At 42.9% G+C, this 12,022-nt stretch overlaps 1 protein-coding gene across 1 annotated transcript; it reads right to left on the minus strand.

Annotated features, from left to right (window-relative positions):
* Positions 1 to 5,009: 5,009 nt before the first annotated feature.
* rnf26 (ring finger protein 26) lies at positions 5,010 to 11,280 on the minus strand. The gene is made up of 2 exons (XM_066709178.1): positions 11,050 to 11,280; positions 5,010 to 10,647 (listed from the first exon to the last, which is right to left on the minus strand). Exon 2 carries the CDS (start codon positions 10,427 to 10,429, stop codon positions 9,023 to 9,025), a length of 1,407 nt encoding a protein of 468 aa, XP_066565275.1. The 5' UTR covers positions 10,430 to 10,647; positions 11,050 to 11,280; the 3' UTR covers positions 5,010 to 9,022.
* Between the last annotated feature and the right edge of the window lie 742 nt (positions 11,281 to 12,022).

A 12,022-nucleotide genomic window follows, 5' to 3' on the forward strand; every position in this document is an offset into this window, starting at 1 on the left:
AAAGTCACAGTTTCCAGTCTTTCCTCACAACAGAGGTCCAAAGTCAGATTTGTGGCGTGGTGTTTAGAGTTGGGCCACATTTGTCGCTTTTAACTGCAGTCATAAAAAGCTGACTTTGTTCCCTGGCTGGGGTTGCTGCAGCTTGGTTTTTCTTCACGGGACAGTACTACACTGAGACAAGATGTGTTCTATTAATCAATCTGAAGTGCAGTTGTAGAGGTGAAAATTTTACAAAGAAGGCTGGAGGACTTTCAGGGGAGTTGGTTAATTCCATACAGAGCGATCTGGGACCAGCAACAGGCATGAAATGAAATGAAATTCCCAATTTGTAGTGAAACCACAGCCAAGGGCACATACGATGATGGTGATAATTAATTTAAGATAAAATCTTCCCACACATGACTTCTTAAATGAGTGTGTATGTTACATTAAAGCAACTATGTTGGATTGCATTTTGAGCTCCTGGATGACATATCTTGGTTGTGTATGAGTTTTGGTGGCTTATGACACTTTTTTATCACATGACACGATGGGTCGAATGGCCTCCTCTCGTTTTTAAACTTTCTTGTCGTCACATGACACTTTTTGAGCGTCCTCTACCAGTGACACTGTCTGTCTTTTCCTTATTTGGCTCATATATGCATATTAAGGGGGTTATGATGTAAAAACCTCTCAATTAGTCTTGGGGGCTATTTCCATTGTACAATCATTTGTTGTATAAAATATTAGATGAATGAGGTTCTCACTGTCCCTACCTACTATCTAGGAAAACATCAGACATTATTATTATTATTATTGGATGTGTGACATGCTAAAACCTCAGATTTGTCTACCGAGCCATGAACAAGGGCCAGCGGCATAGTGTATTTGATCACAAAATATGTACGGGTCAGGGTCAAGCTCTTGCTGCAGGACTGGGATATTTTGGGAGTGGGAATGGTCTCTCTGTCGAGATTGTACAGACCTTCAGGACCGTCTTATGCATCTGTACCTTGTTCCACAGAGGATGTCAATACAAGAACAACCAATCAGCAACCCGATCCCCGCTGCTCACCCCCGCCGCTGCTCTCTCTGAGACTTGTTTATGTTCCAGTCCGCACAGTCGGTGCGTTTGTTAAGAGAGCACGGTGAAGCGAGAAGCCTCAGGGTTTGGCCCAGGAACTCTCTCACGGTCGGTGGCTATTATTGGGACAAGGAAAAAAAAAAAACAACACTCACATATGAATTCCAATCGCAAGTGAGGACAGCTCTGAGGGCCTTTGCATGACATTGTGAAGAACAGGAAGTGGCTCAAATGGTGGTGCATTACTGTTCAAAATGTACAGCTCAAATCGCTAGATCGGTGCGCTGTAAGCAGAACGCTGTGTTGATAATCTTACTTTGGTATGAGAGACTGGGTAAGGGCTCTTAGAGCAGTTCAGCACAATCGGGTTCAGGAAAATGTTGGACAGAGCAGTGTTTTACTGAAGGCCTACAGTTCCCTGTCAGGACAGCCACAGAGAAACACCTCAGAGCTTCAGACTGCTCTGTTCTCTCAGTAGATAACACTCAGGGGCTCCAGTACAGTAAGTCTTCAGTAAAGACAGACTAGACAGCATGAATACAGTGTACACACTACACTCAGCAAATGTGCAGAATTATACATGAATACCAAGAGCACTGTATGCTCTGATGTGTGTATAGAACTATAGAATCCAACATACATATTGTACATGAACAATGATTTGCTTGTTCATGTATAATAGCTTGAACAGTACTATTCTACTAATGATCTGTAAATTTTATATATACAGTGTCCAGATACAAACAGTTCTGGCTCTGTAAAGCCACAATCCTGCTTCTTGAACAGATGCTCCTAAATCACCCCCACTGCAGCCAGAGCGATGTACTGCAATTCAGTTAGAACAAAAAGTGTTGCATAATTCATTTATGGCTGTGTTTGAAATGTACGTGGCATATAATGAATAAAGATACCCTTAATTCAAGAGCTCTGGTTTGCCAAATGTTTTGTTTTGCTTTTAAATCCTGCAGTTAGACTCTCTTTCTCTCAGTAATGTAAAATGCAGTGAGCTGTCGAACCAGGGAAAAATCATTAAAGGAGAGAGATGGGTTAAAATTAAAGACCTGATTTTCCACATTAGGTGCTTTTATTTTCTTTCCTGCTACAGTGCTGAATTTGCAGCTATTTCCAGGCAGAAGCTTTTAAAGGTGGCATCATGCCCTGCCACTTTCACTCCAATTCACCTGAAAGACAGATAACAGATAACATTTTCAGGATACTGTCCTGTTCTTCAAACACAGAACTTTCTGAATCCTACTTGAATATGACAGAATCTCCCCCAATTTAATATTTTAAGTCTGGAATTAGAGCGCTAGTTTTTAAAACGCAAATACAACGGGCAAACCAAGAGAACTGACCCCCAACCCGCAAAATGAAAAAATAAAATAAAGGCGGCCACGTTTGGGAAGAGAGGTAAACAAAGAGAACATTTTAACCGCCTTGACTGCATGATCCCCATAATTAAGAGTGAGACGAGGTGAGCAGAGAGAGAGAGTGCGCTGTTTTCTGCCTGGGGGCAGTGCAGCACAGTCTGTGGGTTTGATTTGGCTGCATCATTACAGCACCAAAGACAAAGCCCCACTTGCCCGGTCGCGTCTCGCCTGGTTTGGGGGTGTGAAACGAATTGGCTGACGACAGGAGGTGAAATATAGTGTTGGCATAGTGGATTCCCCTTGGTGACAGCTGGTGACAGATTGCCTGCCCCTCGCCGCCAGCCCATTAGAGTCAGAGAGCGGTCAATTCCCCCTCTAACTGCTCTCCACAGCGGGGGACCCCCGATAGGGCTCGGCACTGCTGACAATATTGGGTTCCGGGCTCTGGAAATCTAATCCTCACCTGCGCCCTGGGCTCTCGTGATAAGCCAGGCAGGGGCACAGCCACTCACCGAAGCCCTACAAATTAGCCTCCTTCGGGGCCTAAAACTAAAGCTTCAGACAATTTCTTCAGCATGATTGTAGCGTGTGCCTTCTTTAATTATTCAAATTATTTTGTTAATCATATTTATTTCCATGCTTTATCATAAGGTGATGTAATTACCATTGCTAATAACGATGGGTTGAGTGGAGGTTTAGTTCTGAATTCCAGCTCCGAGAGGAAAAGAAAAAGGTTTTTCTCCTGGAGCCAGAGCTTTAAATTGGAAATGTATGTTATGAAAGACACCCACATAAAACAAATAGCCTCAAAACAAATCCATATTTTATGGTCTTAAATGTGCAGATTAAACAAATGATAAGTTCATGTATTAACAGGCCTCAGATGAGGGAAGAGGAGACACGTAACTTGTTTTGTTGGAGGATAATTTCATACTGAGTCATCAACCCATCACAACACAATTTGTTTGAATTATTAGAATTACACTTAAATCAAGGTATTTTCTCTTCAAATTGCCTTTTTATATATAAATTAGTGTGTACAAGTCTTTATGATTTCAAATTAGATACTTGTGTCCGAGTCCAGATTAATTGAAAGGGATAAACTTGACCACACATACGTGAATCACTTAATTTGAATTGAAATTTGTTTTAATTGAACTAAGATAAATGTGTCTCTCATGCGTTTATAACGTTAACTGGGTTTAAAGTATGTGATTCATGTATTCAAGGGAAAATATCTTGCATAAAAATAAATAAATCAATACAGAAAGAAAGATTAAAGTAAATAATAGGAAATATCAAACGGCCTTAATGTAAATGCTGATGCTGACGTTGTTGGTCATGCCTCTTTTTCAGTACATATCCTTGCTGTCACTCAGCTGGGAACATCCATAGGGTACACCTGCTGCTCAATTACCTCCCTTAAAGATGACAAAGAGCGCCAATCAGAACCCCACGGTGCCCTCGGCCTGGACCAGCAAACACAGATCCGAGCGTGTCCGGGCTTAGCCGATACTCCAGCCCCCAGTTCCCCCTGGGAGTTCGTCATCCTCCACCCCTCCTCATCAATTTCCCTCCTGCTGCAAAGGCCAATGAGGGTACGGAGGAAGCAGAGCATACAAAGACTTTGAGAGAGCTGTTGTCAGCTGTTGTCTACTTGAGCAGCACATATTTAATAAAAAAAAAAACAAATGTATCTTTAAACATTGGCCACATTTTTTCTTGGGAACAGAATGTACCTTTGAATTCTAAAAACCCCAAACTAAAAAATAAATACATATTTTAGTGTTTATAAATGTGTTGGCTTATGGGTAAAACAGAAGTGCATACTATTGCAAAACATTCTCCAGCGCTCTAACACAAGCGCTAACTTGGAGAGACTACATTTATGGAAGTTCATAAGTAATTAATTAATCAGAAAACTATTTTGAAAAAATCTGGAACTTCATTTTAATTAAATATTAATGTAGCACTCTCTATGTGTAATAAAAACTACATTTAAAATCAATATTATTAGGAAAAGCACTGAACCGGATTCAGATTTATTGTCTGCAAGTAAATTACAGAGAATTAAAATTGGCTCAGAATAAAAAATAATTCAGTGATGTTACCTTGCAAATCAGGTAATGATGGGGGCCAGCCAAGCCAAGGATTTAAACCTCCTAATGACAGAGGGCTAGAGAAGGGCATCACTTCAATGATTGAAGGAAAGGTGAGGGTGCCACATTATTTTAATAATTGCTTCCTACAACAATACGATCCCAACTGAACAAGGAACTCTGGAAAAAAAGGAAGGGAAGCTTTTAAAACAAATTAGGATCTTCAAAAGATCTGGGCCGAATGTGACCTTTGATACAGCTGTCAATCTCTGCAAAGGAGAGGGAGTCACAAGTTTACGAACAAGTTCCACCAATGAGCAGTCAAAACACTTAACAAAATATCACTTATAGATTACGCATAGTTTGATGAACAGTATTTATTAAAGAAAATGTATCGTTGACAGTTTCAAATGGTGCTGCTAATGATGATAATATATACAGATGTAAACATGTAAAAAAAATATAGGAACACCTCACTTCTTAAAAAGGAGAACATTTATTGAGTGTTTTGAAAAGAATTTCTTGGAGCCACAGTTACACACAGCTTGTTCCAAATGAGGCCAAACATCCCCCCCAATAAGAGAAAAAGGAAAAACTCCACATATTATTGCAACACCCCATAGCATAAAGCGACATATCCAGCAGATTCAAAACTCAAGAGACATAGTTTGTCTCCATCTGCGTTACACAAGGCTTTTAATGCCGACTTACCTACACAAATGACGCCGCAATAGCAAACCACTGCATTCCTCTCTGCTTACTACTGCACACTAGGAATGATGAATGAGTATACAAAAAAAACACGTGGACTGTGGAAGACTTTAGTGTTATCTCGTGGCAAATGATCAAGGCCTGCAACACTTTAAACAGTGCTCAACAGCACAATCATTAATTCAGTGGAAGGACAGGAGCACATGCCATAGCGTCAGTCCCGTTATCATTTTTGCTTGACTTGAGCAATGTGAGCTAAATACGGGCAGCTTTCGGTGTACAGTGCGCCTCTCTCCCTTCGGTGTCTGCTCCTACAGGAACAGGCCTCCATCTCCACTTGTTTGCATTTTACAGACTCCTATCAGCACACCTGGTCTGTATATTTAAGACCGGTTTCTGTACAGATGCAGCACTAGTTTGCCACTTTAACCAGCTGTCCCAGTAAATTTTAGTTTCTAACTTGAAGGACTGTGCACAATTACTGTTAGTCCATCAGTCACAAAACGGCTGCAAACCCACAAAGCCCAGAGGAAAAAAAGAAAATGCTTTAGGCTTACTGTTGTGATGTAATGCGATAACAGCATTATTTTTAAGTTAGAAAACAAGTCATTTCATTACAACTGCTCTTTTGAGAGGACAGAATAAAGCTTGAAAGCTTACAAGACTGATTAAGCACTTTCGAAAACTGGCTAAGCTTCCATGATCTTAAATAATTTTGCTACGGTGACTTCCCACATTAAAGCCAATAAAAAAAGACTGCTTTGCCAACGAGAAAAATCGCCAAATAACAAAGTGGCCCTTTGATTTAGCACTTTAGCTTTTGCTGTATTTTTTTTTCGTCTATGCGATTGATTTCTTTGAGTGACCATTTTAGCCTGGAATGTTTTGGACACAGAAAAAAGCAAATGAAACGAGCAGCAACACCAGCAGAAACTAATGTGATTGAAGAAGTCAAACAAGGACAGAGTGATATTAGGCTGTGTAGAGGCAGAAAACAGTTTAAGCCCTTACATTTGGAAGACCGTTTAGATAATGATCATTTTCACAAGCGCACAAGCCAAGATGTCGGCTGTTTTTGTAAAGATGAGCACTGTGTTGACAGGTGTTGTGGCATTGCGCCTTTAAGTAGGCAGAGAGATGTGGTTGAGACTAAGATTTAATGTGTGATGTTAACCACCTATGAAGACCACAGAATTTGACTGCTTGGTAACTGTTTAAGGTCAGTCATCCAGTATCCCATGACTCAAGAGGATCTCTAATTTGTTTTAGTTTTAAGCATTAACATATCATTAAGAAGACCACTTGGTATGAATTTAGGGCCTCAATGATTTCAGCACACCACAAATGCAGAGAGAAAAACTAAAAAAAAAAAAAAGGTAAGTTAGTTGGTAAGAGTTTTGGAAATAAATTAAAACCGGTTAATATAAACAAATGGGAAACGCTGCCGGTCAATGTTTTGAGAAACTAAGTCCTACACAGCAGCTGTAAAAAGCCACATAGTCTGCCCAGGATTCAAGCACAGTGATATTGAAACAGACCTGATGTCAAAACAATTATTATCTGGAACATTCCTTCATATCACCAGGCCAAATATGAACTCTTATCGGAATTTGTATTTGTTTGGTTTAGTTTTTTCTTGCTCTCTCTTTCACTCATGAGGCAATGAGGAAGGCAATAAAAAAAGCATAATGCAATTGCTAGCGAAAATCCCCTAGCCATTTTCTGCTGTAAACCTGTAACATTATATTTCTCAGCGTGCTGATCAATACCTTTTTAGTGATGACACAAATAAAGGGGTAAAGATCGCAGCTTTCTAACACAAAGTAAACGTTCATTTTGGACAACAGATCGATGGCTGGTGCGGCTCTCCATTTCTCTTTTGCACTTCAGAACGAGGCAGTAATCGAGGTGCGATGGAGGAAAGGATTGAGAAAAACAAAACAGAATCCAAACTAAAAGGAAGGAAGAATCAGAAAATGTAATTAAGTTATACAAAAAGCATTTTAAATAATAGCTTTTCCTAATATCTCTAACATTAGTTATGGAGGGTGTGTTGCCAGATTCAACCACAATTCTTTTTAGGGGACAAATCCACAGCAGAGAAAAAGGACAAACTAAATCCAGCAGTCTACATCCAGTGTCCATCATATTTCGCTACGGGGGGGCAGTCACCTGACCAGGGTGCAGTTTGCATAGACCAGTGAGGCTAAAGCTGCGAAGGATGTGCTGAATACACAAAAGTCAGCAGGTTAACCTGGAAGAAAGGAGGCTAACACATTAGGCACAGCAAGAGTCATCTAACCTCTTATACTCTTTAGTATGACTTGAGTCTAACTCCTTATGTTAAGAGTAGTCTACCTGAATACACTAGTAAATCAGTTTCAAGAAAAAAAAAAAAAAAAAAAAAAAAAAAAAAAGCTGATGAGAGTTACCCAGCAAGAAGTCTCAGCTTAAATATGTCCTGGAAGCATGAACAGGCTGGGAGGATTAGGCTGCCAGTGCCTGCGTTATTCACTGTGAACATATAGATCACTTAGCTATGGTGCACTCACAATCCACAGCGTATCATGACAGATGTGCTGGTGCTAAAAGGATTTTTTAAATATTATTTTTGTGCAAGGTGCAATCATTTATGATGGCCACAATTTAAATGCAACCAGAGTATACTAGTATACTGACAATCTCCCTCGGGGGTTATTTCAGTGGACCACAAAATAGATTCCTAATACACTGTAGTGCATTCGCTCAGGTTACCCAACTCCCCAATCAGCAGCCATTTCCCATCAGGATGGGGTGACTCCAAGTCCCAAGGGGAACCTCAGAAACTTGTTAAAAAGCTTTGATACAGGGGGGGTATCATGCTTATTATACAGTAACAAAGAGCGGTGGAAATCTCAACACTGCATTACAAGCCACTGCTGATCAACCATTTAGTGACTGGGCAAGAGAGCTGTTCAATTCCCCATGCGTTACTGTCAACCACTATCAAGAGCTCAAGACATTGTTACAGCCAGACTACAAAAATAAAAAAGGAAAATCAACACCAAAAAACTAAAATTATTTGCATTCAAAAGATGGCAGTGACAACCAGTAGGAATGGAAGGTTTCTTAACTGGCAATAAACTGATCTGTGATCAAAAAAGTATTTTCCCATCATCAGGGATAAGGAGCCCAGCGACACAATCTGGGCAGAGATCTGTGGGCTCTTCAGTCGGTGCCCTGCTGCTTATCTACAGCAGCACAGAACAGCAATCAAGAGCGAAATACGCAGCTTAAACCTGACCTGTGCACTTCCATCCCCCGTGAAAGCAAAGCCAGGGCTGCATTAAGATACTGCCCTTGAGAGCCGACTGTCATCAACTAGAGAAAATATATCAACGCATAAGTATGACAATTAAAGTCAGTTTTTAAAGAGCATGACAGATTGTTTTAATTAGAAATATTTCCATAGTGGGAATCAAAATAAATAAATAAAATGTTTCTTGATATTATTTGTTTATGATACTGGCTGAAACAATGTTATGGCACAGTCTTACTTATTAAGCATAGCCGGAAGACTATGGCAATCTACCAAACAGCTGCCTTAGGAGCCGGTTTGAGTAGGAGCCAGCAATGGAATGGATTGGAAAAGCCACACATGCCACTTGGACTCGGGAGCCAGCGGTCACCAGGGATTGAACAGCTCTAGTCAAGTTAAACCGAGATTCTCCTTCTCACCAATACAATACTGTCTTTTTTATTACAACATGACAATAAATCAAAGGGCTTAATATCTCTGCTCAGAGATACACGTCCATGGTCTGTAGGATCATCTGCCGGCAGAGAGGGCAGTTGTGCTGGTAGATGGGCTGGCGCAGCAGGATGTTGGTGCATTCACGGCACAGGCACAGGTGCCGGCAGGGCAGCAGCAGAACGGTCTTGATACTGTCCTGGCAGATGACACATTTCTTCCTTTCCTCGTGCTCCTTCAGCAGCGTAAGCAGGCTGTCGGGCAGAGGCTCTTTGTACCCATCGCCCGAGGGGTGCCTCTGCAAGGGTCTGTCTGTGCTGGAACTGGGGAGGGCGGGGGCAGCTGGGATGTTGTCGCCCAGCTGGGCGCCTAGGGGTGGGGCGGGCTCTCCGTTCTCAGGAGCACCGTGGGGAGGCTGAATTAGGGTGGCCATTTCACCCACCAGGTATTCTTCAGCAAACCCCGCCGGATGCCTGGCTTCTTGGGCACCAACATCCACGTTTCCCTCAAACGCTGCTGCTGCTGCTGCCGCCGCCCCCTGGCCTCCTCCTTGCCCAGTCTGACTGCCCTGCCACACAACTCGCTGCCAGATCTCCAACTCCAGCACGGCCTGTGCCTGGGCCAGAGCCACCAGGTAGAGGCGATACAGGACTCTGTGCAGGCGGGAAAGGGAGGGCACTGTGCTGATGTAGCGCAGGGTGCGGTCGGCCCCCCGTCGCGGCAGCCCTGGGTTCAGGTAGAGTGTGGTGGCCGAGACGATGCCCAGCGTGAGCACCAGCCCATAGAGGTTGAGCAGGAAGACGCTGATGAAGATGTGGCTGAGGGAGCACAGGAACTCCAGGGCCAGCTGGCAGGGAGTCCACAGGATGATGGCCGTACCCACCAGGCTGCTGGAGAGGTAGCTGAAGAGCGTGAGGGCGAACTCCACTGCCTTCTGCAAGGGCCCGGACACTGAATCCCAGGTGGCAGCGGCCACGGAGAAGCAGTTCTGCGTGCCAATGAGCAGCATGTTGACCATGGTGTTGACGAAGTAGAGGACCAGGCTGAGCGCGATGCCGCAGCCCTCGCACACCTGCCGCAGCAGCGAGTGGCCCGACAGCAGGCCGCGGTGCAGCAGCTCCTTGGTGCGCAGCAGCACGTGCGAGGAGAGGTGGCCCACCATCTTGAAGCTCTCCGACATGCCACAGAACACCCTCAGCCAGCCGCTCAGCACGTTCAGGGAGCCCTGCGCCGCCCCCACCAACCCCTCCACGGTGGTCAACATGCAGAACAGAGCCAGATTCCAGCACTGCACCACCGAGTTGGTCAGGAGCATGGGCAGGTGGTAGATGAAAGATGCCAGGCCCAACAGCAGCCGGATCAGCGAGTTGACGACACAGAAGTTCAAATCCAGCAGGAAACACAGGAAGTCTATGGTGCGTCCGATGCAGCAAAACAAAAAGTACACCAGCCCCATGGTATGCTGTTTGTTTTTGTCGTCCGCTTGGTCAAGTTATTGGGAATGAGCAGATGGATTTCAGTGCAGTCTGGTGTGTTCTGTGCAGTTTGTAACCACTGAGTACTACAACAACAGAGCAAGCGAGTAGTGCCTCCTGGTTTTCTTCTTCTTGTAAGTCCTCCCAGAACAGTATAACTTTCGCATCTGTGAAGCTCTTAGTTGTTATGTGTGGCCACCTTGGATAAAAAAGGAAGCCAAATAACTAAAATAGCACAGTAATAATCATTTGTGGCTATGGTCCCAAAACTCCTGTGATGTCCTTCTGCTGGTGCAACATTATTAACGTGAAAACAGTTTCAAATCGGCTGCATGATCACGGCTCAACTACTGTCCGTGACCCACCGCTGCAGGAGATCACTGTCTGATTAACAGTATAAACACAAGCCGTTTATTTCGTTATACCTGTTTCCTCTATAAACCATGATATGAAATCCACTGGAATGATAAACATCTCCTAACAGACAGTCAACAAAGCTACTTCTACAAATGCAAATGTCTATAGATGAAAATCCGAATACTGTAAACTACATAATACTAATATTATTATTATTAATAATAAACAATGCGACGTTGTTTACGTTTAAATTGCAGTGATCCCAGCCAAGGCTTCACACAACTTGCTAGCCTGTTGAAAAGCTGCAATCGCACACATATGATCGTCCAGCCACGATGTCAGATCACACTCCGAAGTCCAGATTGCCTTTCATTTTAAAAATAACACTCAGGGCCGACATGAAACTTTTATGAAACTGCCAAACGAAAGTTCTCTCTCTCTATGGCCGCCGCCATGTTGTTTTCAGTTTCTGTCAACGGATCGCAGAGTCGATTGCCGAGTCGCTGATGATCGGGATCGCCAGGGGGAGGCAAAGGAGCTCAGATACACTTTTCTGCACACAGCTTCAAAGGAGAAAAGGGGAAAAAAGTAATGCGATCACGACTGGAACAAATTGCAGATGTGTTTGACATTATCGTATATAATAGTTTCCTACTATTATTAGTGATGATAAGAGCCGTGCTCTTTGTGTGCACGGGAGTTCAGGGGTTAACACGTCATTCCTCGGTGTTTGTGTTTAAATGGGGGTGTGATGACTTCCTATTGGTCCTTTTGATTTGAATTGGTCCTCTTCATATTTCAACACACTAACCACGTGTACTTGGAGGAAAAGCCTCACACACAATGTCTTCATCTTCTTCCTCAGTAGAAGTGTATTGAATCAACATTTGGCAAGGGTAAATTGATGCACATTTTAAATTAAGATTGGCACATTTTTTTCATAACAAATTTAAGTAGGTTTACAGTCAGTATTATAGCATATATATACACTCACCTAAAGGATTATTAGGAACACCATACTAATACTGTGTTTGACCCCCTTTCGCCTTCAGAACTGCCTTAATTCTACGTGGCATTGATTCAACAAGGTGCTGAAAGCATTCTTTAGAAATGTTGGCCCATATTGATAGGATAGCATCTTGCAGTTGATGGAGATTTGTGGGATGCACATCCAGGGCACAAAGCTCCCGTTCCACCACATCCCAAAGATGCTCTAT

The sequence above is a fragment of the Amia ocellicauda genome, chromosome 1 (genome assembly GCF_036373705.1).
Source record: "Amia ocellicauda isolate fAmiCal2 chromosome 1, fAmiCal2.hap1, whole genome shotgun sequence".
In the NCBI taxonomy this organism is placed as follows: domain Eukaryota; kingdom Metazoa; phylum Chordata; class Actinopteri; order Amiiformes; family Amiidae; genus Amia; species Amia ocellicauda.

Bases quoted from the DNA above. Each gene is read 5' to 3' on its own strand.
- rnf26 (XM_066709178.1), bottom strand. From the start codon at position 10,429: ATGGGGCTGGTGTACTTTTTGTTTTGCTGCATCGGACGCACCATAGAC.